The sequence below is a fragment of the Colletes gigas genome, unplaced genomic scaffold, assembly GCF_013123115.1.
Source record: "Colletes gigas isolate AHSC1104 unplaced genomic scaffold, ASM1312311v1 Colletes_gigas_Sc00001, whole genome shotgun sequence".
NCBI classification, from domain to species: domain Eukaryota; kingdom Metazoa; phylum Arthropoda; class Insecta; order Hymenoptera; family Colletidae; genus Colletes; species Colletes gigas.
Genome location: NW_025106630.1, coordinates 12630204 through 12655494, shown reverse-complemented (window position 1 = coordinate 12655494; position 25291 = coordinate 12630204). Strand labels below are relative to the sequence as shown.

Genomic DNA, 25291 nt, shown 5'->3' with positions numbered 1-25291 from the left:
GTAAGGTGTAATATAAACTCGCGAACAACGGTAAGAGTGCAATTTGCGTTGCGTGCGTTCTTGCATTGGCCACGTGCCAACTAAATTACAGTAACAAAGAGAAATTTGAATCGTCCATTTTAACGCATCTATTTCGATTTTACTCCAATTTGGACGCCTTGAAGAGGACAAGGAATTGACCCTTTAACTATCGTAGAGATATTAGAACCGAAGAAAGTAATGTATTTAATGCAATATATGTTTTCCACGAATTATCGAAACATATAAGCGACGAGTATTATCAATTATGCCTGACGATTTATTCACTAATTTATGTATCTCTTTATGCAGTAGTGTCGTACAAATAAGATAGTGTTATTTCTACAATTGCGTAGCACGTTTAATGCTAATTATTTTCAGTAATCCGACAGTGCTCCGATTCCATACATATATGTCGGATCACCGAGTTTGTACTATATAGAACGCTGATGGTTTATTATTCAAATGAATAATGCACCATCAGAAACCTAACTGCGTCTAAGGCAAGGTTTGTTGGATAAGCCTTGCTGACGAGGCCATTAGCATCGCCTGGACGAACACCGTCGACAAATTATCATTTTTCTAACTGAATATTATCTGGTGATACAATGGTATAGATCGATCAAATGATTCATACGTATCGAAAACAAGGTTGTGCTCCCCTATCAACCCCTCCAATTATTATCTTGACTAAGATGTTTCCAACGTAACTGTTACGAAAACGTTTCAAAGAACGTATGAATGAAAAACGCGAAATCGTATGACGCGCGACGTTTCGAGGAAGAAGGAAAATTAACGAGTCTAAGAACCCGAAAGCGATTCACGGAATTTCTGAACTCACGGTCGTCGAAGACGGAGGAGTCCTAAGAACGAATCAACTGGCAAGAACGTGACGATGCATCAGGAAGATGGGAAATCATTAACCTTGCCCGTTCGTGCCAACGGGCCATGGAATTTGTATGCGTCATACGCCTTGCTGGTACCTTAAGCGACACTTAAAGAGACACGAGAATTACAACGCATCGCTACACGCCTATCACGCGGACCCAGTAACAATGCATACCTCTTAGCTGCCGAAGATAATGGACCCCCTGCATCAGATCAGTCAACATGTCGCCGAGCCGACGATTAAGCCGGCATATCAAAGCGGTTAATGGAAATTGAACGTACGGAATGGATTTATGCAAAACGAGCGTTCGCCATCGTGGATCTAATTTCGTGTACCACCGTCATTTCCCTACGTAATAAATATCACTTACCCCGCCATTCGTTCCGATGGCCTTCGATTACGCTAAGAGCACCCCGGATTATTGTTCGTTTTTTATTCGACAATTTTTAAATGGTATTTATCAACCCCTCGGCGTACTATTTAATTACCGGGTAAACGAAGGGAACGAAATTAGGTCACGTGACGAGCACGTACCGTCTCGACAAAGGAATAAATTACGAAGGGGGGTAACAGATCCCCGAAGACAATTGGTTGCAAAGACTCACCTTCCAATGTTTTCTTGGCGGTGCCGAAACCGGCAGGGGGTCGTCGCCATCCCCTCCAGTTGTTGCACAGCGACTCGGGCTCGCTGCTCCAGCTGCACAAGGAATCCTCTTCGAAGCGGTCGGAGTCGTCGAAGGAGTAACGATCGGTCTCCTCCCACTCGAGTATCTGTGGTTGACCGGTGGCGTGTTCCCCGGCCCCGGGTCCGGAGGACACAGCAGCCGGCCCTGTGCCTCTGGTCCCGCCGCCATCGCCGCCGCCGCCGCCGCCGCCGCCGCGCCTGCCGCCGCCGCTACCACCCACCACCACGTGAGACCGAGCCAGATTGCCCGCCAGTTTTAATTGTCGTACGAATCAGCACGCGCGACACTACGGGGCCACTGCGCCCTCGACGACCACCGTGTACTCCGTCGACGGCCCCTCCGCGATCACGAACCGACGACACCCGCCGCCGTCTCCCACGAGTCGAGCCACCGTTCAACGTGCGAACCCTTCACCCTTGTTCCACACGAATCGCCGCCTGTTGGGACAACATTCTCGAGATTATTCAATGATACGCACACAACAAAATGACCAGACCTCGCGAACCGCCGCGCGGGACTCGCCCGTGCATTCAAAACTGCCCCCCGAAAGCTTGATCAAGTTCGTAAGGATACAGAGAGCGTTCCCTGAATAAGGCCTGTCCCGCGTTTCAGAACGATACGTCTGCTCACTTTTAACCTTAACTTAGATAAAAACAATCGCACCGCACCCGTTACTTTCGACAATCTGCTCTGAACCCTTTCTCAATCTTTCCGAAACACTGTTGTTTGTATCTTTGGCGTATAACTCGTAGCTGATAGTCGGGACAATGCAAGAAATTGCACCCAACGTTAAACGATACGAAACTGTTTCTCTCCGAAAAATGGTACGCGGTTCAAGTAACTGTAATTCGATTGAACGTGCGTATCCGTGGCGTTCGGAATTGTTCCCGTAGACACAACAGTCGGCTCCGTTACTGTATTACGCGATCGCCACGCTCTTCGCAAAGAATAGTGGCCGTTGAATCTTACTGCTCGATTACTCGTTTCTAATCCTCTCGTCTTTTCAACGTCCAAGTTACTTTTAAGGGGACTAATGTTTTCATCTGCGATAGCTAGAAAAGAAGTTTAAATTACATTAGCTTGGATGACAACACTTGATCGGTATATCGGAGGAATTAATAAAAGAAATGACCAAAATGTTTTAATCGGTTTAATTGAAAAAAGGTTCAGAGCTCGTGCGCTCGTACGCTGTAGATATACTAAAAATGTGTTACAAAATTTGTGACGAGAGCATATTTTTCATTTGTTCGTATGATGCAAATGAGTTAAACGAAGGCAAAATAGTAACACGGTGGAAAGTTTGGGTAACCCCTATTCTGGAGAACGGCTACCCGGTTATATTTGGGGCACTTTTAATAGATATGAAATTTGTCGATTGAACTCTGATTTGGGTCCATGGTGGGGTAATTGGTAAATCCGAATGTACGCCTCTAACCACCGTTTTACCACCGCCAACACGGCGCCCGATATTTCCCCTCTATTATACCGCTGCCCACCAGAGACAGCTACGACACCCGCCACTTTTAATTGCACCTCGAATCGGTGCACGCAACATTACAATAACAACCACAATTGCAAACGGGTCTCTTTTATATTCGAAGAAAATCCTTTCCTTTTATTTCAATCTGCCGTCAGAAATATTCAACATTTTGTTGAATAAAAAGATAAAAAGAACAGTTTGCCAAAAGAAAAGCAATAAAACGATATCTGAAAAATATAAAGAAAAATTACATCGTTGATCGAACTTGAATAATGGCTACATTTTCGGACACTATTTATTATCATTGTTACTCCCGTGCTTGCATCGCGAAGCTACAAGGTCACCCTTCACTTTCGTATTTTGTTATTCGATCATGCTCACTTGTACAGGATAAATTTAAACCGGGCTTACATCAACTAATATCAACGAAAAATGCATGCTTCTTAACGCGTTAACGACTAAAGTGAATGTAAATAAACAGTTCACCCGGAACAAATTTCTGTTTCGCAAATCGAACGACACCGTTGGTAATGTATCGAGCATACAAATAGCAAGTAAAACTGTGGCACAAAATAACGGTAGAGCGCGACGTAACGTTTTTCCTGCAACAATTTATTTTCACACGTAAGAGCGAAAGTGCAATAATACTGCGATCGTAACTTCTTTAATGCGAGAAATTAAAATCGACAAACCCCGTACGCGGTACACGAGAGTATCAAAAACCATCGCGCATATCCGAGAAAAAGTTAAACTTCTCGCTAAGCGAAGTAAAACAGAAACAGCTGATTTCACGTCGCTATAATGTTTGAAGAAGCGTATTGATTTTTCTGCCGCGAAAGGAGAACCTCTTTTATATTTCGCGCAAATCACGAGAGCGAACTCCAAAAAGAAAAGCATCGAGCACGCGACCGCGACGAATACGAATGTACGACACAAAAACTAATGACGACGTTGCCAGAGAAGATTATAACGGCGAATGTCAAACGGACAGCGTGCCGATCAGGTTAGGTTAGGTTCGAGCCATGAGAGAAGAAGAAAAATTTGAAACAGGGACGCGTATCAGAGACGGGGGATGAAGAGACAAGGACTTTGGCGGGTCGACAGACTCATGTCAAGAACGTGCGACGACCCTCCGACCCCATGAAAAGGGGAGGCAACCCCTCTATTTTCTTACATCTATCGCACAGTATGTCTCACTGTTCCACCTTTCACACCTTTTGTTCACGTATATTCTACCGTTTTCCTGCTTACCTCACCCTCTCTAACGAGTTTACCGTTCTGTCACTGGTGCACTTCACACCCCTTCTTCCTTCACCTACTACTACACTACTACTACACTCCAGCACCACCGAACGAACAGTACGGAACCAGAACAGAATGGGGAGTACACAAACATATATTATATGTATACACACATGCACACATAGAACGGCGCACTCGACAACAGAGTAGGACAGCTGAGCCACCAGTGCCCCACCAATTTTATGTAAGAGACATTTTACACTGTGTCCGTGATACCTTCCGCGAAGGTTTAGCCCGGCACGGGCATGTGAGAACTTATGCTAGTTTACGTAGGAATTACGCACTACCACTGCACAAGCTCGAAACTCCAGCTAGCCTACCCCATCGACGACAACAATAAATATGGCGAGCGAACTTCCTCCTGCGCCTCGCTGCTACGACTGCCGACTGACCGCCAGGTGGCGACCGGGACGCCGTCCCGATCACCCCCTACCATCGCTCGGTTCGTTTTTGCTTCGGTCATTTTCGTTCAACTTCGTGATTTCTGCCAGATACTTTCGCGGCTTTTAATGGAATTATAGACAATTTCGCTGAAAAAAGTATGCTTTTTTAAAATACTCGTCAATGATTAAACGATGTCAATTAAAATTAAGTAATATCGTTTGCTTTCTTGATCCTCTTCAATTTTGCAATTATGATCCGACTTCTGAACATTTGGATACATGTATGCTTATCAACGTATTTCAGTTGCACAAAACGGAAAGCTAATGTCTATATACTATACTTTGTATCTCCGATACAATAACAAAGGGCATTTATAACCTTTCGAACGTTATGCTCTATATCTGTCTTATCGTGTTCTTCCCGATTGCTTTTAAAAAAAATATAAATTTAATATGGAAGAAACCTTGAATAGTCTTTGACATATACTTAACATCCCACTTTATAAACTAGTCGCTTATACTGTACAACATCTCCCTTCGAGTTAAACAATTTTTGTATTTATATTCTCGAACTTCACATATAAACGCACAACTCACTTTATAAGAATCGCTTTTGTAATATTCATTGTCTCCATCAGATGTCGCCATTATGCTGGGCATGGATCCGCGCGGTTTGCCCATGCAAGTTTCAAATTACTTTAACGAAACATCAACGATATTTAATTGGGTCGATGTAAATAAATCATCCTGTTTATAAAATCATGGAGAAAAATAATCTTCATGTATAGAATATACACTACATGTTAAGAGTGTATTTACAATTTAACTAATGATTCTGACGACGCGCGCAAAGAACAGTTATTATGCTTTCTCACTGATCAAAACTAATTACAAATCACTGTGATTAAGAACAAACGTGATCAAATTACTGGTAATTCACAAATAGAAATTCCAGTCATCTCCATAGAAATCGGAAGCAGGTCAAGAACTAGTGAGAGAGGTGAAGGTTAAGTGAGCCCCTCTGTCGACGACCAAGGGAGCTATCGTCACAATAGTAACTAACGAAAACTTATTTGATTTGTTGTAAACGCTAGTTACAATTGTTACCAATCACAATTTCTTCTATATAGAAGAATTTTTGCGCCTTTTTGTGTGTTTACAATACAATAAATATCTATGTCTATTTTATATTTATAGTCCAACAAGCGATGTTTAATGTATGATTTTCCCAGAATAATATTGGGTTACAATTAGATGCATGAATCTCGTACTACTGAAAACACATTAAATATGAGTACATGCTACATACTTATAATGATCCCCATAAAATAAATCACAAATTTTTAGACTGGAAAATCTTGAATATTGTTCACGTTCACTTTTATTTAATCGCACATATCACTTTAAATTAATCTTCTTTAGTATTAATTATAATTAATCACACTTTTAAAAAATACGCGTGTTTCTTTGAACGTCTCGAGACGGAATAAATATCTATTAACCTATTTCTAAGAAGAAAAATGTTTCTATTTAAAAGAAAAGAAATACGTTCGCCACGATATTCGAATTGAAACGCTAACACAAATTGGATACGAATTCAGCATTGTTAATAGATCAATTGATGTGCATTATGACAATTGTGTGTTTGAATAGGTTATTCTATTAAAATTAAAGACTATAAAAAATGGCAAAAGTATTTCAATTTATTAAGACTATAAGAAATAATTGGAAGAAATCCCTCGTAGGAGCTGCAGCATTATCATATGGAATTTCATACAGTAAAGATGCATACGAGTAAGACATAATCTTAAACAATCAATACTTTAATTTCATTGTTGTCAATAAAAACATTTGATCGTAAATACGGATTACTTGTATAATTTATTTTACTATTGATATAATATTAAAAATAATATTATTTTTAGCACAGAGCAGTTAATGAGAGAACATTGTGAAAACGTATCGCAGTATGGTGATATGCCATGCCCAACAAATAGAAAAAATCGCCATGTGACTATTATTTTAAATCCAAGTGCTAAAAAAGGGTTTGTATATAGTTTATTTATGAATACATATTCATATTAGTTATGTCAGTAATGATTTATTATTATTATATACAGAAAAGCTAAGAAATTGTATACAAATTATTGTGAGCCGCTATTACAATTAGCTGGAATAGCAGTGAATGTAATAGAGACTGAATCTGATAATGAGGCTCGAAAAATTGTAATGAATTTAGATACACCTACTGATGCTATCATAGTGGCAGGAGGAGATGGTACTTTGTCCGATGTTTTAACAGGATTAGTAAGAAAATATAATTCCAATATTAATTCAGTTAAACAGTGTCCTATTGGTATTCTACCATTGGGATTAACAAACAGAGTTGCAAAATCCTTATATCATGAATATGATAATTTGACCAATGTAAGGCAATGTATAGAAGCTACAATGGCAATTATAGATGAAAAATCTAAAATGATGGATATGATTGAGATTGCACCTATCGAAGTATGTTTGGATTATATACAATAAATATCCTTTGTATTCTATTTAAACTATATATTTTTTGTTTCATGAATGAAGGAAAATTCTGAAGAGCCGGTAAGACCAATTTATGCTATGGGAACGATTGAATGGGGTGCATGGAAAAATGCACATGCTCTTGCTAAGAAATATTGGTACTGGGGACCTTTAAAAAAGTGTGTATAATCTCTTTGTATTCTCGAATAGTTTTGTTAATTTTTTGTTGTTGTTGTTTACAATATATTTTTCACAGATACGCGACGTATGTATTTAATGGATATAAGGAGACCTTGAGCTGGAATTACGACGTATTAATGAATTATACAAATCCTTGTGATGGTTGTTCCCATTGTTATCAAAAAGATTTTGTATCATCAAATAAAAGGTGGTGGCATGCCTTTGTTTCAAGAAGAAATACTATAACAGGTACGTTCAGATATTAAAATATGATAAAATGTTTTAAATGTTATGTTACACAATATTAATGTACTTTCTAGACAACGTCGATTACAGCAGAATAATAAATGAAAACTGTGGTGTTCGTCACGAATTACCTGTATCAACGAGCGAACTGCATATAGAAACATCCAATATAGACAAATCACAAGCTTTGTCATCATCGCCATTATCATCTTTAAAAGTGAAAAAGGGTAATTAAAGGAACACTGTACAGAATTGGATAATATTACGTTTGTAATCATGATCATAAATTATCGTTTATGTAATGTAGGTCCGAAGTGTGAAAATTATTTTTCGTTCGTGGTTGAAGGTTGGAAACAAGAAAATAATAATGAACAACTGTACGAACAGATAATAGAAGCAAAGGATATTGAATTAATTCCACAAGAGGTATGTGTTTAATTACTTAAAAATAATCAAAGTTAATGTCATTTTATTACCTTTTTTATATATTAATCTATTTATAGATCACTAATGAAAACACATTGTATATTGATAACGAAGAATACGAACTGAAAACAGTTAAGATTAAATTGCTTTCGCGCGCAGTAAAAGTATTTTGTCCTCGATCAAACATCAATTAATAGAAACTATATATGATATAAATAAAATTTAAAAATTATTTCTGTGAATTTCCTTATTTCCACAATTTGCTTCTTTCATCCTTTTTAATAAACAAAATATTATATATTGAAAAAAAAAAAAATCATAAACTTTTCTATTTTCATTATATATTTTTATAAAAATAATTTATTATTGCATATAAAAGGTACTTCATATACTATTGTCATTAAATTGAGTATATAATCTCTCATAAGTACTAAATAAGTAATAAATACTCATATTTATATCGAATACCACTTATTTTACATTATGAAATTTGTTTTACATGCATTACATTCAAATTTTTTATAAGGTACCATAGAATAGATAATAAAAAACATGCTGAAATATTCCTCGTGTTCATTGATCCACGCTTTGAATGTAATTTCGTGCTATTTTATAAAATATATATATCTAACAATATGCGTATGAAATTAACACAAAGTATAGGTTAGGTAGAAGCAATCTTCTTCACTAAATACAAGATTTTGTAGAAGACATTACATTAACATCATCACAACACGCACTTGTTTCACAATCTTTTCCGGTAAATTTAAAAAAGTCTAATAAAGAGGGAGCTGAACTTTTGGGAGTTTTAGATACCTTCTGTGGTTCTGTTGATCGTGATCTACTATTTCTTCTAGCGGGCGTTACATGCGAAACAGGGCTACACAGTTTTTCTGAGACTGATTTGCTTCCTTTTTGGTCATACTTCTCTCTTCGTATTCTTGTTAACCAATCAACATTTTCTTTGTATTTTTCCGGAGATAATTGAAGTAGATGTGGAGCTGTGCCATCAATTACAAAATTCGGTAGGTTTAATGTAGGAGAAAAGAGAATCACACTATTTTTATTTTCTGTACTGCTTGAACTTATGCTTGGTTCATCTGATTCATAACCTTTATTCAACAATGAATTATTATCACTACTTGGGCTAAATAATCTTCGTGCGCCACGATTTTCTAAATGAGCCCGTTTCGCAATAAATTCATGATTTTCTTGTATAGGTGACAAAATAGATTTAAATTTCCCATCGGACCATGATCCCATCATCATATGACAATAACTTCTTTTCACCGAATTACTAGAATTACATTGACTTTGTTTATCTTCAGAGTGGTTATAAACATCCAATGAGCCATGTTCTAATGCAGCATCTACACAAAAGAAGATAACGTTTATACTAATATATGTCATAAAACATAATATTGTGGGGTGTGAATGTGTGAGACGAGTGACCGGAGCGGAGTCAGCTGTGCGAACCTGGGAAACAAATCGATCGATCGACAGGTCGCGAAGGACGAATGCAGAATGCGTGCAGTTTTTGTCTCAAGTCGTGTATGTGTGTGTGTGTATGAGGAGTTAGGCAAAAGGCAGATTGATTGAAGCGATTGAAGGGTGCAGAGCAAGTTTGTGTAGCGCGAGGCGATTATTTTTGGTGTATAATAAAGTTCTTGTTAAGAAGTTCGTCACGTCCATTACTCTCACAGTTAGCTATATCCTACAATATTTGTATAATTTTATGGCCACATACTCGGTGTAGTATCAGATCCTGGAGTACGTTCCTGAGATACGACCCAACGTCGTGTAACGGTTGGTGTAGTTTCTAATTTCAAATTTTCTAAAGGGTTTTTGTTAACAACAACTTCTGCGTGACCACGTATCTGAACTTCCTCATTCTCTATTTTATGTTCGCGACCAACTCTCCAAATTCTATGGCACGAATCATCAGAACACGTTACTATCTGCAAAATTTTAAAAGACACTAAATATCTTAAATGTAAACACAAAATTGATCAATGTGCGAAAAAAATAATGTTAGATTTTTATCAATACTTTAGTTTCGCCGACACTGCACCACGCGATGCAAGTAACTTCTTCTGAATGTCCAGAAAGTTGGACTATCGGTGGTCCTGGCATATTTGTACGCCAAATATATGCCAGTTCATCACTGGAACCACTAGCCAAATAAAGTCCATCAGGACTTAAACAAGTCTTAACATAATATGAACAATTTTGATGCCCATAAAATTCTGCAACTAATATGTAAAAACAGTGAGCATGCAAATATTATTTTATTATTTAATACCAAGAACATTATTATTATATTTACTGGGCATAGGATTATAAGATGATATATTATATGCGTATATAATATTATCCATACAGCTTGCATATAATGTAATTCCAGCTGGGCATATTAATAACGATGAAAATCCATTTCTTGTACTATGTCCAGTATAATTCATAGTATATTTAGCTACAGGATCCTTTTTGTATACGGTATAATTTTTACGCAAATCCCACACTTTTATTAAACTATAATATTAATAATATTTATTTGTATTATTTTATCCATATGTATAATGAATATTTATCAAAATAAATAAACTTACCCATCGCCGGCTGCGCACGACAATAAAGTAACATCGTCTTGAAATGCCAAACCAGTAATACTTTGTGCTCTGGATGCACGACTAAGTACTCTACGTTGTCGCACATTACCTATGGTTCCAACATTATGTGCATTTGAAATACAATTATCCGGTTTACGATGTTCGTAATGGTTGGCTCTGATATCCCATACCATAATTGAACCGTCTCTAGCTCCAGTTGCAAACACAGCTAAAATAATTTTTAAATTAAATTTTAATTTTTTGCAATACATTTGAGACCTTATCAAATATTATCATCAAATACATTAAATATTAAGTCTACCTTTGTCATGATAACGAAATACAACAGTTTTAATACTTCTTGTATGAGCATGAAAATAATCAATTTGTTTTATTTCAGAACCAGATACATCCCATAATCTAGCAGTGTGATCACCAGATGCTGTAACTAATTTTAATTCACCAGGCATCCAAGCAACATCAAATATTGCGTTGCAGTGTGCCTGAAACATAATGCTTTGTTTAAACGATTATAGTTTACATGCAATCAACAAATTGATTTATACTAGTCTTTTCTACAGGAATTCAAAGAAGGATAATTCATTAAATTTAGTTCAACTACCAGATAATATACTACAAAATACTTTATGTTTGCCTTGTTAATATTTTATACTTCCGGTGCTTGAATATCACTGAGTAATAATACCTGAGTTCCTTCTAATGGTTGGTTGGATGTTTTTTTAATACTTGTATTTTGAAGCGCAATTTTACCATCTTCATTTGCTAAAGCAATTATTTGCTCATAACCTTCTGTAGTACAAAATCGACAAGCAAAGACTGGTGGTTCTGGATTAAAATCAAGTGCATGTGTGTTTGGTGTTATACCACGATAGACATCTTCCTGATAAGATTTCAAACGGTATAGGGCAATATCATAATCTCGTATAGATGCTGAAAGTAGAAACGTAAATTAGTTTTGTAAAATTTATTTTATGTCTTACAAAATCAATGCTTTACATTAAGTGCACAAATATTGTCTTGAATATTACAATAAGCACAACACTATATTTAATGGTATATAACCTGTTACTTAATATCTATAACTTGCTTAAATTCTTCGCAATATAAAACCTTTAAAAATTAATTACCATATCCTTTTTCACGTTCTACAATGGAGCGTATTAAACTCATTCTGATACTGCATTAAACTAATCTTTTGTTATATAGTTGTGTAAATTGTTCATATAGGCAAGATCGTACGCGGGAAAATCTGTCAGTTTTCCCGCATTCAACTGGGTTAATTTCCATGTAACAATAATACCACAGGCACAGTAAACTTTCGTACGATACGAGCCGTACTCAACGAGAAATAGTAAAACCATGAGAGTATGATTTTACACTTGATAGAAAGAGTACGCAGCATTTATACATCTCTTTCCATCCAATGCAAAATCGGACTCTCACGGTTTTACTGTTATACATTCAGCATGGCTAGTACCGAAGTCGGCTGTGACTGTGATAATACATAATTAGAAATGTATGGAAAACATGACTGAACTGTAGGAAAAGACGAACAGTTGTCATATCCAACCATAAATATACATGGTCTAACTATCCAACCATAAATAAAAAATAATTCCCCACGTTCGTTTTCTTGGAATCAGATGCTATACTAGGAATCTAGCAAACGTAAAATGAAACACAATATCTTTTGGTTCTTAGCGCTGCTAACAGATGGCAATCATAAACGGTCAAACAACTAAAAAGACATAGGTCGGAAAGTAAAAATGCCTGGGCAGTTGAGAATTTCGACGTTCCGAAACTCTACGAACTCACGTACGTGTGACCTGGCATAATGTGAGTAGTGCACCGGGGCTCAATCTGGCGTCACTGCTCCACATCAGTCAAGTTCAGTGATGCCAGAAAAGCACCGTCGGGTGCACACTCACACATGCTAGATACGCGTACGTGAGCTCGTGGAGTTTCGGAAAGACGACAAAGGCAAACTGACGCATGCCCTCTTTCTCGATTCTCCCACTTCCTCTTTCTCCCACACAACTGAAATCCGACCTCCAGTCAACGGCATACGATTTGGATTCTCGACTGCCCAGGCATTTTTACTTTCCGACCTATGTAGGCGCACATAAGCAAAGTACCCATAATGAAAAAAAAATTTTGTAAAATTTATTTTACGGAAATACACGTTTTAAGACCTCCTGATCATATTTTAATTATTGAAAAAAAAGAAATTTTTTTTTATTCCCATGTATGAGCACACATATGTATATTATTAATACGATTTTTGAAAATAAATAAAGTAAAACTTATCTCATTGAAATTTTTTCTAGAAGTTGAGCTGATGAATACCTAGAAAAAAGTATTAGACAACATTTAATTTTGATTTCGATTAAAAATCAAATTTATATTGTTTTAAATTCGCAGCCATTAGCTCGGTGTTACCCATAATGAAGAAATTGTTCTTCAAAGGTAACACCGATTACCAGGTCTCACCACGAGGAGGTTGCTGCGAGTGGAGACCCAAAGTGAGATCGATGGAACAAAGTTCGATCGACCTTCCTTTTTACACACTAGATTACGCAAAAAAAAAGATGCCAAGTAATTACTGTTCTAAAACAAAGGAGGAAGCTAAATTATGGGAGACGCGACACGACGAAACGCGACACAATACTGCACAGTGCAGTAGGAATATGAGGTGCGACACGTACCGAATAGCGGGTCAAAAGGGGCAGCTCGTTGCCTCTCAGCGAGTCCAATTGAAGGGGAGGAGAATCGACGCACCAGACACGGGTTCTCCATTTCTCCCACGCATCCTGCTGGGAGCCCGTAGGACCCAACCCGGGACGTCTGACATAGGAGAGAGATCCTGAGTCGGGGCTACCGCAGACAGGAACAGGTCCCCTCTACGGCCGATGACTCTTTCCCTAGAATTGTCTCACCAGAGGACGGCAACCGACCCTTCGAACCATCTAAACGGCCGATCACTTGCTTTCTACATTAAAGCAGCGGTGACCGGAGAAACGAGACTGGAAAAGAAGCTATTAATTCATTCATTACTTGGCAATCTACGCAGTAACTAAAATAATATACAATGTAAATTGAAAATTAACGTCGTAGGTGGAATTGAGAATTAATGTGAATTAATGGAATATAGGAAACATCGGAAAAACAAGGAAAACAAGGAAAAAGAAAAATTCGACGTTAATTTTTACATTCGCGCCGCGCCTTAAAATTAATCGCTTACGTTTAACGATGAATCCGACGTCATCTGTTGGCGATCTAGAAATTGACCTGCATAAAAACTAACGTAAAAATTAATAGGTACATATTAATAATACATGTACACAAATATAACCTAAATAACAAATCGAAATCAAAACCAAAACATAATAGGAATTGACCAACCCAACGCAGTAAGATAAAGAAACGAATTAATAGAAAAAAAACAAACCAACGATGTGCAATAATAGATTAATTTGGAAAAGAGAACAACCCATCGAAGCGTAAGACGAATAACAGAAAAATTGGAAAAATATCAACCCAACGATGTATAGATAAAACCTGAAAGGAAAATAATTGAATAAATTAGTGGAAGGAACAACCCAAATATGTACAACAATACCTATATACCTATACATATACATAAAAAGGAAGAAAAACACAATACATGGATTAGTTATATTAATATTAGTTACGTGTATACCAAACGGTGATCCTTTCCTTCCTGGTCACCATCGCAGAAGATATCTGAAACAGAAAAAAAAAACGCGTGACAGTACCCCCGGCGGTTCCAGGAGTACTGAAAAAATTTGCCCAGTTGTGCCCACTTTTATGCAGTCAAGCCAAAGTATCAACGAGCCAATCAGCAGCCAGTCCGCTGGGGGCGACACTCCGGTAGGGCGACACTTGCTTCACCTAAGTTTATAAGAGACCCCTGTGGCTCGCGCGGGGGAGTTATCTCCCAACCACCAAACAAGACGGACTGAGAAGATGGCGGCCAAGAAGATGTTTCACGAGCAGCGGCCAAGGGACAAAACCGGTCTTTTTAAAGACCAAGAAAATCTCATTTGTGGGAACAACTTATGCAATGAACTGAACAACTTTTATATTTAACAAACTCAGAGACACTTTACATCTCTGTTTTGTAACAACTTTTATATTTAACAATTCAGAGACACTTTACATCACTGTTTTGTAACAACTTTTATATTTAACAATTCAGAGACACTTTACATCACTGTTTTGTAACAACTTTTATATTTAACAACTCAGAGACACTTTACATCTCTGTTTTGTAACAACTTTTATATTTAACAACTCAGAGACACTTTACATCTCTGTTTTGTAACAACTTTTATATTTAACAATTCAGAGACACTTTACATCTCTGTTTTGTAACAACTTTTATATTTAACAACTCAGAGACACTTTACATCTCTGTTATGGAATAACTTATGCAATAAAACTGAACATGGTATATTTGCCTATACATATAGGAAGGAAATTCGTCGTTAGTATTGTCGCCCGTCAATGCACTTAATTATGCAAAATCAGTATACTATCTAATTTTATTTTTTATTATACCGGTTTGTAATATCGTAAAGATCAATGCAAAAACATTATGTACAGCTCTTGTATTTCTTTGATTTATCCAAGTAGTCAAAGTATAATATTTTACAAACTTTTGATTCAAATAAAATAACGAATGACACAAAATTTGAGTACCTGTTACATGCAACCTATGTATAAATGCATAATAACTAATATTGATATACGCATAACGAACTTAGTTTGTGATATTAAACATTAAGAAAAGTGTAAATTAATAAATAGGTTTCAAAATAGGTATTCCAGGTTTAACAACTTTCATAAACAATTGTTCAGGGTTATTTGGAATATTTCGAGCTACGTGATATGTATTTAGTTATTTAGCTGTCAAATATATAATTCGTACAAGTGCAATTGTGTTTTTGGGGGTGATTACGATAAATACGCTCAACGAGTATCGGATTTTTTTGACGATTTGTTAAAGTGCAATGCTGTACCATTAGTTTTGATCGATGGTGGTTGCGAGGATAAGAAACTGCAAACAGTTATATCTAGAACTAGAGAAAAGGTTCGTACAGCATCATCTTATTCTCCGATCTGTCAACAGAAAATAAAATTTTTGTCCTTTACATATTTAGGAAGTTTTCAACGATGTTACGAGAAAGAAGAATGTTCGTCATGTGCAATGCTTATTCGAAGCTGATAATGCTATAGCTACTGTAGCAAGGGTATTGAATTGTCCTGTATTGAGTTATGATTCAGATTTGTATGTGTTTGGGACATTGTACATACCATTTGATACATTGGACAATTACACGGTGAAAAGTTCAACTGGAAATAGTTACACAAAATGTTGTAAAATTTATAAAGTTGAACACTTATTAAATTCTTATAGAGGTTTAAGTCAATCTACACTGCCATTAGCTGCAATATTACTAGGCAATGATTATGTAAAACGTGGTACATTTAGAAACTTCTTTCGTTATTTAAAGTTACGACGAATAACAAGAAAAAGGTATAGTAATCGACAGTATTGTATAGAAGCAACTTTACAATGTTTGAGCGGATTTTACACCTTGGACAAAGCAGTCATTGGAATACTATGTAGATCACCTAAAACCGTAAGACAAAAAATATTAAGCATAATAGAAATCAATATAAATGGCTATACAAATGCATCTACAGAAATACTTGTTCCATTGGGGTTTTTACAGGAATAAAATAAGCGGCCAAAGGACAAACCGGTCTTTTTAAAGACCAAGAAAATCTCATTTGTGGGAACCGCTAAACTGAACAACTTTTATATTTAACAACTCAGACTTTTTACATCTCTGTTTTGGAATAACTTTTATATTTAACAACTTAGAGACTTTTTAGATCTCTGTTTTGGAACAACTTTTATATTTAACAACTCAGAGACACTTTACATCTCTGTTATGGAACAACTTATGCAATAAAACTGAACATGGTATGTTTGCCTAAATAGGCGAAAAATGTACAAATACAAATTGAATTTATTGAATTGATATTAAATAAACATTCTTTGCTATAAAATCAAAAAATTATTATTTGAAATAGTAGAACAATTAGAAAATAAATCGTTTGAAAATAATTTCGAAAGTCTTACTTGATAAACTATATTCTAACGATTTATTTCCAAAGTATTGTTTCATGTCAAACATGATCAGGGGGTCTTGAAACGTGTATTTACGTGTCAATTTTTCATTCAATATGGGTTTTGCTTATATATTTGTGTCTATATAACTTGAATTTAAATTCAAATGGTAATGAAAAATCAATGACGCATGTTTGTACATTATTTTTTAATCCTGGACTCGTTAATGGTACTTCTCTAAGATTAGATAGGGACAGTAATGGGGAAGAAAATTTAGTGTCAGTGCCTTCTGGTTCGTAACATTTAAGCTTTTTATTACAGTCTCTCATCATGTATTTCATGAAACCTCTCCTTCTATTCGTTCCTGATTGCAGAAATGCATATATAACTCTAATAATTTTTAAACTTATTACATTGCTCAATGGATAGGAATAATCCTCTATTTGTACAGGACAAATATATAAACGTCGAACCAACAAGTCCATAAAATATGCAGGATAATTGCCCATAAGAAATTCATCTACAAACAAATTAGGTACATTAGCTAGTGCATTAGTGGTAGCAGATTCTGACCCCTTTAAGCATGTCTAATATTTCAACTTCGTCTTCTTCCTCTTCTTCTTCTTCTTCTTCGGATGATTCAAAGTCTCCATTTTTATCAGTTTCTTCCATGTACATTAGACTATTAACATCTCCATCAAATTTAAAAATTCTGTTTATGGAATGTGTTGTGGCACGAGCTGCATATTCCTGTAAAAACCCCAATGGAACAAGTATTTCTGTAGATGCATTTGTATAGCCATTTATATTGATTTCTATTATGCTTAATATTTTTTGTCTTACGGTTTTAGGTGATCTACATAGTATTCCAATGACTGCTTTGTCCAAGGTGTAAAATCCGCTCAAACATTGTAAAGTTGCTTCTATACAATACTGTCGATTACTATACCTTTTTCTTGTTATTCGTCGTAACTTTAAATAACGAAAGAAGTTTCTAAATGTACCACGTTTTACATAATCATTGCCTAGTATTATTGCAGCTAATGGCAGTGTAGATTGACTTAAACCTCTATAAGAATTTAATAAGTGTTCAACTTTATAAATTTTACAACATTTTGTGTAACTATTTCCAGTTGAACTTTTCACCGTGTAATTGTCCAATGTATCAAATGGTATGTACAATGTCCCAAACACATACAAATCTGAATCATAACTCAATACAGGACAATTCAATACCCTTGCTACAGTAGCTATAGCATTATCAGCTTCGAATAAGCATTGCACATGACGAACATTCTTCTTTCTCGTAACATCGTTGAAAACTTCCTAAATATGTAAAGGACAAAAATTTTATTTTCTGTTGACAGATCGGAGAATAAGATGATGCTGTACGAACCTTTTCTCTAGTTCTAGATATAACTGTTTGCAGTTTCTTATCCTCGCAACCACCATCGATCAAAACTAATGGTACAGCATTGCACTTTAACAAATCGTCAAAAAAATCCGATACTCGTTGAGCGTATTTATCGTAATCACCCCCAAAAACACAATTGCACTTGTACGAATTATATATTTGACAGCTAAATAACTAAATACATATCACGTAGCTCGAAATATTCCAAATAACCCTGAACAATTGTTTATGAAAGTTGTTAAACCTGGAATACCTATTTTGAAACCTATTTATTAATTTACACTTTTCTTAATGTTTAATATCACAAACTAAGTTCGTTATGCGTATATCAATATTAGTTATTATGCATTTATACATAGGTTGCATGTAACAGGTACTCAAATTTTGTGTCATTCGTTATTTTATTTGAATCAAAAGTTTGTAAAATATTATACTTTGACTACTTGGATAAATCAAAGAAATACAAGAGCTGTACATAATGTTTTTGCATTGATCTTTACGATATTACAAACCGGTATAATAAAAAATAAAATTAGATAGTATACTGATTTTGCATAATTAAGTGCATTGACGGGCGACAATACTAACGACGAATTTCCTTCCTATATGTATAGGCAAATATACCATGTTCAGTTTTATTGCATAAGTTATTCCATAACAGAGATGTAAAGTGTCTCTGAGTTGTTAAATATAAAAGTTGTTACAAAACAGAGATGTAAAGTGTCTCTGAATTGTTAAATATAAAAGTTGTTACAAAACAGAGATGTAAAGTGTCTCTGAGTTGTTAAATATAAAAGTTGTTACAAAACAGAGATGTAAAGTGTCTCTGAGTTGTTAAATATAAAAGTTGTTACAAAACAGTGATGTAAAGTGTCTCTGAATTGTTAAATATAAAAGTTGTTACAAAACAGTGATGTAAAGTGTCTCTGAATTGTTAAATATAAAAGTTGTTACAAAACAGAGATGTAAAGTGTCTCTGAGTTTGTTAAATATAAAAGTTGTTCAGTTCATTGCATAAGTTGTTCCCACAAATGAGATTTTCTTGGTCTTTAAAAAGACCGGTTTTGTCCCTTGGCCGCTGCTCGTGAAACATCTTCTTGGCCGCCATCTTCTCAGTCCGTCTTGTTTGGTGGTTGGGAGATAACTCCCCCGCGCGAGCCACAGGGGTCTCTTATAAACTTAGGTGAAGCAAGTGTCGCCCTACCGGAGTGTCGCCCCCAGCGGACTGGCTGCTGATTGGCTCGTTGATACTTTGGCTTGACTGCATAAAAGTGGACACAACTGGGCAAATTTTTTCAGTACTCCTGGAACCGCCGGGGGTACTGTCACGCGTTTTTTTTTTCTGTTTCAGATATCTTCTGCGATGGTGACCAGGAAGAAAAGGATCACCGTTTGGTATACACGTAACTAATATTAATATAACTAATCCATGTATTGTGTTTTTCTTCCTTTTTATGTATATGTATAGGTATATAGGTATTGTTGTACATATTTGGGTTGTTCCTTCCACTAATTTATTCAATTATTTTCCTTTCAGGTTTTATCTATACATCGTTGGGTTGATATTTTTCCAATTTTTCTGTTATTCGTCTTACGCTTCGATGGGTTGTTCTCTTTTCCAAATTAATCTATTATTGCACATCGTTGGTTTGTTTTTTTTCTATTAATTCGTTTCTTTATCTTACTGCGTTGGGTTGGTCAATTCCTATTATGTTTTGGTTTTGATTTCGATTTGTTATTTAGGTTATATTTGTGTACATGTATTATTAATATGTACCTATTAATTTTTACGTTAGTTTTTATGCAGGTCAATTTCTAGATCGCCAACAGATGACGTCGGATTCATCGTTAAACGTAAGCGATTAATTTTAAGGCGCGGCGCGAATGTAAAAATTAACGTCGAATTTTTCTTTTTCCTTGTTTTCCTTGTTTTTCCGATGTTTCCTATATTCCATTAATTCACATTAATTCTCAATTCCACCTACGACGTTAATTTTCAATTTACATTGTATATTATTTTAGTTACTGCGTAGATTGCCAAGTAATGAATGAATTAATAGCTTCTTTTCCAGTCTCGTTTCTCCGGTCACCGCTGCTTTAATGTAGAAAGCAAGTGATCGGCCGTTTAGATGGTTCGAAGGGTCGGTTGCCGTCCTCTGGTGAGACAATTCTAGGGAAAGAGTCATCGGCCGTAGAGGGGACCTGTTCCTGTCTGCGGTAGCCCCGACTCAGGATCTCTCTCCTATGTCAGACGTCCCGGGTTGGGTCCTACGGGCTCCCAGCAGGATGCGTGGGAGAAATGGAGAACCCGTGTCTGGTGCGTCGATTCTCCTCCCCTTCAATTGGACTCGCTGAGAGGCAACGAGCTGCCCCTTTTGACCCGCTATTCGGTACGTGTCGCACCTCATATTCCTACTGCACTGTGCAGTATTGTGTCGCGTTTCGTCGTGTCGCGTCTCCCATAATTTAGCTTCCTCCTTTGTTTTAGAACAGTAATTACTTGGCATCTTTTTTTTTGCGTAATCTAGTGTGTAAAAAGGAAGGTCGATCGAACTTTGTTCCATCGATCTCACTTTGGGTCTCCACTCGCAGCAACCTCCTCGTGGTGAGACCTGGTAATCGGTGTTACCTTTGAAGAACAATTTCTTCATTATGGGTAACACCGAGCTAATGGCTGCGAATTTAAAACAATATAAATTTGATTTTTAATCGAAATCAAAATTAAATGTTGTCTAATACTTTTTTCTAGGTATTCATCAGCTCAACTTCTAGAAAAAATTTCAATGAGATAAGTTTTACTTTATTTATTTTCAAAAATCGTATTAATAATATACATATGTGTGCTCATACATGGGAATAAAAAAAAATTTCTTTTTTTTCAATAATTAAAATATGATCAGGAGGTCTTAAAACGTGTATTTCCGTAAAATAAATTTTACAAAATTTTTTTTTCGTTATGGGTACTTTGCTTATGTGCGCCTACATAGGTCGGAAAGTAAAAATGCCTGGGCAGTCGAGAATCCAAATCGTATGCCGTTGACTGGAGGTCGGATTTCAGTTGTGTGGGAGAAAGAGGAAGTGGGAGAATCGAGAAAGAGGGCATGCGTCAGTTTGCCTTTGTCGTCTTTCCGAAACTCCACGAGCTCACGTACGCGTATCTAGCATGTGTGAGTGTGCACCCGACGGTGCTTTTCTGGCATCACTGGTCAAGTTGAACTTTCGTTCATATAGTTGATATAAGCAAACAGAACGTAGAGAGCCATCGAAGCACATAATAAAATTTTACTTGACAATTTGTATATCTGTGTTAATTAAAAGAATGATGTCCTTTGTAAAAAGTAGCTTTGCACTAAAGCAAGGACTTGTTAAATATGGTATGATAAATTATTTCATAATATATAAAATTAAGTATAATTTAAATGTGATAGATATTGCTATTTTTAATAATGTGGGTACAAAGTACAGTACTGGAAGACACAATGCACATTAAGAAAAACACAAAAAATACTTTGGTCTATTAATGACTAATTAGATAAGAATAATTACTTTTCTTTATCTATAATATATATATAATTGAATTGTTATTTACTGAAATATAATTCATTTTTTGTATTAGGTACTACTACAAATTATTGGAAAGTAATAGTAAATAAATCGTATGCAACTAAAACTAATAATGTTGTTAAGAATATAGTGTTTATTGATGGTGTTAGAACACCATTTTTGCAATCTGGAACAAGTTATAAAAACTTAATAGCATACGATCTTGCAAAACATTCATTGGTGTATGTCAATTTTAATATGTATCCTTTTATTTTCCATATTAGGAACTTATATCGATTTAATGTATTTTTTTATTACAAGGGCTTTACAAAGAAAAATTGGGTTTCCCAAAGAAGTAGTCGAATATATAGTTTATGGTACAGTAATGCAAGAAGTACGAACTTCGAATATTGGCAGAGAAGCAGCTTTAGGAGCTGGATACAGTGATCGTACTCCTGCACATACAGTAACTATGGCATGCATCAGTAGCAACCAAGCACTTACAACTGGTATGGGTTTGATTGCCTGCGGTGCATACGATGTAATTATTGCCGGTGGAGTTGAATTTATGACAGACATACCAATTAGGCATAGCCGACGTATGCGATCTTTAATGTTACAAGCCAACAAAGCAAAAACAGTTGGACAAAAATTAAGTCTTCTTACTAGCATTAGACCAGCACATTTTGTACCAGATGTATGTTATCCTGTATGACAATAGAACATTTTGGAAACATGTATGTATCGTAATTAATGAAAATTATATATAAATGCAGTTGCCTGCTGTAGCAGAATTTTCTAGCGGAGAGGTGATGGGGCACAGTTGTGATAGATTGGCAGCTGCATTTAATGTATCCAGAAAGGAACAGGACGAGTATGCTTTACGTTCGCACACTTTAGCTGCTAAAGCTCAACAACAAGGATATTTTACAGATTTGAGCCCTTACAAAGGTAGTGATAGTTAAGTTATAATAACAGAAATTATTCGATTAATTTTAATATCTTTTTCAGTTCCAAATGTAAGTCAGGTGGTAGATAAAGATAATGGCATTCGTGTTTCTACGCTTGAGCAATTAGAAAAGTTAAAACCAGCATTTGTCAAGCCATATGGAGTTGTAACTGCTGCTAATGCTTCCTTCTTAACCGATGGAGCATCTGCAGCTTTAATAATGACAGAAGATAGAGCTCTTCAACTTGGCCTTACTCCAAAAGCATACTTAAGAAATTTCACTTATGTCTCCCAAGATCCAATTGACCAGTTACTTTTAGGACCAACGTACGCAATACCGAAGGTTAAATATTTTCTATTTCGTGTGTATTAAAAATTGATGAAGATCTTAGTACTTTTATGTATTTTCAATTTACAGGTGTTACAAAAAGCTAAATTGAATGTAAAAGACATTGGAGTGTGGGAAATACACGAAGCTTTTGCTGGACAAATTTTGGCTAACTTAAAAGCAATGGATTCTGATTGGTTTGCACAAAATTACTTGGGTAGATCTGGAAAAGTCGGAGTACCCGATCTTAACAAATGGAACGCATGGGGTGGATCTTTATCAATTGGACATCCATTTGCAGCAACTGGAGTTCGATTAGCTACGCATACCGCTAATCGACTTATCAGAGAAGATCAACAATTTGGATTGATTGCGGCTTGTGCAGCCGGTGGTCAGGTAAGACAACTAAAAATAATTGCCACAAAACTTATTCTCATATTTTTCTTCCTTTTTTTAAGTATTGTATGAAACAAAATTCATTTAAAGAAATAATCATATAAATTGCAGGGTGTAGGCATGATCATGGAAAGATATCCTGCAGCAAAAATTTGAAATATAACAAAAATTAACTGAAGAAATAGACAGTTACTAACTGTAAAAAATATGTACAAAATATAAGTAAATTATATAATAAAATATATATATATTTTCCAGGAGAAAGTCAATTTTATATGGAAACTTTTGTATACAATTTTTTATAAAAAGAATGTTTAAATATACTGTTTATAATATTATGTATTTGTGTACAATTTTTCTATTTTGATTTTTAATCTAATGTAACATGAAAAAGTGAAGGAAGAGATTGTTCTGTTAAATAATGCCTAACAGAATGGTCTAAAATAGCTTTTATGTCTTGGCATCCATATAATACACGTGCTTTTAAAGATTCAAGATGTGACAAATGTAATCGTTGTCCTGCTCCTTGTGCTACTACTATTAAGCCATCTTTTGATACAGTATCGCTATCTGGTAATGCAACAACAGAGAGAGTAACACCAGGAGCACATTCTTCTACATAATTTGCATCTAACACTCCTGTTCCCAGTGTTTTATCATAATCTTCCAGAGATGGTATATTGATTAATGTCACGGTGCACCCTACAGCATAATTCTATGAAACAATAATAATAATAAATAATTTATTAGATAAAATTCAATTTAATCAAAATTATGAAAATATTTTTTAATTTTAATATCACACCTTGATAGGAATTCCCGCATCGATCAATGCGAGAGTAGCTGCATTCACGGATGCACAGAAATCGCTTCCATCAACTTGTAACATTTCAACATAAATATCTATTTGCGAACGTGGATATAATTCTAGATGTATTATTGCTTCCATAGCGTGTTTTAACTGTAGCGATCGTTCTTGCGATTTTCTGTCACCCCTTGGTTTTCGTTTGCGTTCTCCAGAAGATAAACTGAATACCGCCATACTGTACTGACAATTTACTATGCCTTTCGTAACCTTACCTGAACCTCTTCCCACAGAACCCCGTGGCTGTACAATTATAACGCAGATAATAAATGAAAAATTTGTTATACATTAATGTTGGAGAAAACCAAATATTAACCTGATGTGGTCCGTACACCGTGGCTAAAACCTTAGTATTACCATGTTCAATATAGGAACTACCATCAGCTTGACCAAATACTCCCATTTTTATTCGAATTTGTCTTAATTCTAATGCACGTCTACCATCTGACCGTAATCCATTTTGATCTTGACTGCTGTCTGTCTCAATCATTTTTAAAAAAATAAAGGTAACATTAAGAGGAAAATACTACAGGACCAGTGTGGCCAGATTTGGCGTAATCGAGCGCATCGACGACGACACTAGTAACGACGAACCTGGTCTGCACCAGAACACCTTATTCTACATTCGCATCCTATGCTAATCTTTAAAACATCATAACTCCTGAACGGATTGGAGGATTTAATGTTTCGAAATACAAACAATGCGTATTTTTTTAAATGTATTTCGTTGAAATTTTGTTTACGAAGTACATAGTAGTATTTTTCGACTAACTCAGAGGTTCTGCCGTAGATGGCACGATATCGAGGGCATAAATCATAGACTAAGTATTGTATAGACCCACTATCAGGTATAAGTTATTTATTTTAACGCTG

General features: G+C 35.8%; 6 protein-coding genes across 7 annotated transcripts in view; 2 read left to right on the top strand and 4 right to left on the bottom strand.

The window, feature by feature from the left end:
• LOC122396908 (zinc finger SWIM domain-containing protein 8 homolog) overlaps window positions 1–1858 on the bottom strand; it is a gene marked incomplete at its 5' end in the record, with an annotated part of 67801 nt that extends 65943 nt beyond the window's left edge. The window contains one exon of the mRNA XM_043395673.1: window positions 1513–1858. Coding sequence (XP_043251608.1) covers window positions 1513–1858 — 346 coding nt within the window. The remainder of the gene's footprint in view (window positions 1–1512) is intronic.
• Window positions 1859–6455: 4597 nt separating this feature from the next.
• Window positions 6456–8327, top strand: LOC122396896 (acylglycerol kinase, mitochondrial). The gene is made up of 8 exons (XM_043395645.1): window positions 6456–6552; window positions 6689–6803; window positions 6879–7269; window positions 7345–7460; window positions 7538–7710; window positions 7782–7934; window positions 8015–8133; window positions 8211–8327. The coding sequence occupies exons 1-8, from the start codon at window positions 6522–6524 to the stop codon at window positions 8325–8327; spliced, it is 1215 nt and encodes a 404-aa protein (XP_043251580.1). The 5' UTR covers window positions 6456–6521.
• A 479-nt stretch (window positions 8328–8806) lies between these two features.
• LOC122398995 (protein lethal(2)denticleless) lies at window positions 8807–12025 on the bottom strand. The gene is made up of 8 exons (XM_043399325.1): window positions 11891–12025; window positions 11449–11693; window positions 11065–11245; window positions 10743–10971; window positions 10460–10665; window positions 10183–10385; window positions 9881–10091; window positions 8807–9503 (listed from the first exon to the last, which is right to left on the bottom strand). Exons 1-8 carry the CDS (start codon window positions 11931–11933, stop codon window positions 8821–8823), a joined length of 2001 nt encoding a protein of 666 aa, XP_043255260.1. The 5' UTR covers window positions 11934–12025; the 3' UTR covers window positions 8807–8820.
• A 5053-nt stretch (window positions 12026–17078) lies between these two features.
• Window positions 17079–19604, bottom strand: LOC122396889 (protein asteroid-like). The gene is made up of 4 exons (XM_043395633.1): window positions 19542–19604; window positions 18320–18511; window positions 17767–18249; window positions 17079–17673 (listed from the first exon to the last, which is right to left on the bottom strand). Exons 1-4 carry the CDS (start codon window positions 19602–19604, stop codon window positions 17476–17478), a joined length of 936 nt encoding a protein of 311 aa, XP_043251568.1. The 3' UTR covers window positions 17079–17475.
• A 1968-nt stretch (window positions 19605–21572) lies between these two features.
• Window positions 21573–23808, top strand: LOC122404537 (trifunctional enzyme subunit beta, mitochondrial). Its single transcript, XM_043408579.1, has 7 exons — window positions 21573–21711; window positions 21954–22122; window positions 22202–22577; window positions 22657–22831; window positions 22892–23172; window positions 23248–23553; window positions 23665–23808. The coding sequence occupies exons 1-7, from the start codon at window positions 21657–21659 to the stop codon at window positions 23707–23709; spliced, it is 1407 nt and encodes a 468-aa protein (XP_043264514.1). The 5' UTR covers window positions 21573–21656; the 3' UTR covers window positions 23710–23808.
• A 95-nt stretch (window positions 23809–23903) lies between these two features.
• On the bottom strand, window positions 23904–25173 carry LOC122397837 (exosome complex component RRP41). Of its 2 annotated transcripts, XM_043397286.1 has the most exons (4): window positions 25013–25173; window positions 24735–24895; window positions 24359–24661; window positions 23904–24268 (listed from the first exon to the last, which is right to left on the bottom strand). In XM_043397286.1, exons 2-4 carry the CDS (start codon window positions 24819–24821, stop codon window positions 23924–23926), a joined length of 735 nt encoding a protein of 244 aa, XP_043253221.1. In that variant the 5' UTR covers window positions 24822–24895; window positions 25013–25173; the 3' UTR covers window positions 23904–23923. The 2 variants fall into 2 exon arrangements, with proteins under 2 accessions (XP_043253221.1, XP_043253213.1); XM_043397278.1 differs by lacking the exon at window positions 25013–25173 and having other exon boundaries at window positions 24735–25005.
• Between the last annotated feature and the right edge of the window lie 118 nt (window positions 25174–25291).

What these genes read in the sequence shown, in the direction of transcription:
- LOC122398995 (XM_043399325.1), bottom strand. Translation starts at nt 11,933, where the DNA reads ATGAGTTTAATACGCTCCATTGTAGAACGTGAAAAAGGATATG. An exon ending in AGAACGTGAAAAAGGATATG is followed by an intron (nt 11,694 to 11,890) that starts GTAATTAATTTT and finishes TTCTACTTTCAG; the next exon opens with CATCTATACGAGATTATGAT. An exon ending in GCAGTGTCGGCGAAACTAAA is followed by an intron (nt 10,092 to 10,182) that starts GTATTGATAAAA and finishes AAAATTTTGCAG; the next exon opens with ATAGTAACGTGTTCTGATGA.
- LOC122396896 (XM_043395645.1), top strand. Translation starts at nt 6,522, where the DNA reads ATGGAATTTCATACAGTAAAGATGCATACGA. An exon ending in TACAGTAAAGATGCATACGA is followed by an intron (nt 6,553 to 6,688) that starts GTAAGACATAAT and finishes TTTTTAGCACAG; the next exon opens with AGCAGTTAATGAGAGAACAT. An exon ending in ATCTTTAAAAGTGAAAAAGG is followed by an intron (nt 7,935 to 8,014) that starts GTAATTAAAGGA and finishes TATGTAATGTAG; the next exon opens with GTCCGAAGTGTGAAAATTAT.
- LOC122404537 (XM_043408579.1), top strand. Translation starts at nt 21,657, where the DNA reads ATGATGTCCTTTGTAAAAAGTAGCTTTGCACTAAAGCAAGGACTTGTT. An exon ending in CAACGTACGCAATACCGAAG is followed by an intron (nt 23,173 to 23,247) that starts GTTAAATATTTT and finishes TTCAATTTACAG; the next exon opens with GTGTTACAAAAAGCTAAATT. An exon ending in CTTGTGCAGCCGGTGGTCAG is followed by an intron (nt 23,554 to 23,664) that starts GTAAGACAACTA and finishes TATAAATTGCAG; the next exon opens with GGTGTAGGCATGATCATGGA.
- LOC122397837 (XM_043397278.1), bottom strand. Translation starts at nt 24,908, where the DNA reads ATGATTGAGACAGACAGCAGTCAAGATCAAAATGGATTACGGTCAGAT. An exon ending in CGGTGTACGGACCACATCAG is followed by an intron (nt 24,662 to 24,734) that starts GTTAATATTTGG and finishes ATAATTGTACAG; the next exon opens with CCACGGGGTTCTGTGGGAAG. An exon ending in ATGCGGGAATTCCTATCAAG is followed by an intron (nt 24,269 to 24,358) that starts GTGTGATATTAA and finishes ATTGTTTCATAG; the next exon opens with AATTATGCTGTAGGGTGCAC.
- LOC122396889 (XM_043395633.1), bottom strand. Translation starts at nt 19,604, where the DNA reads ATGCAGTCAAGCCAAAGTATCAACGAGCCAATCAGCAGCCAGTCCGCT. An exon ending in CCGCTGGGGGCGACACTCCG is followed by an intron (nt 18,512 to 19,541) that starts GTAGGGCGACAC and finishes ATATGTATTTAG; the next exon opens with TTATTTAGCTGTCAAATATA. An exon ending in TATCTAGAACTAGAGAAAAG is followed by an intron (nt 18,250 to 18,319) that starts GTTCGTACAGCA and finishes TTACATATTTAG; the next exon opens with GAAGTTTTCAACGATGTTAC.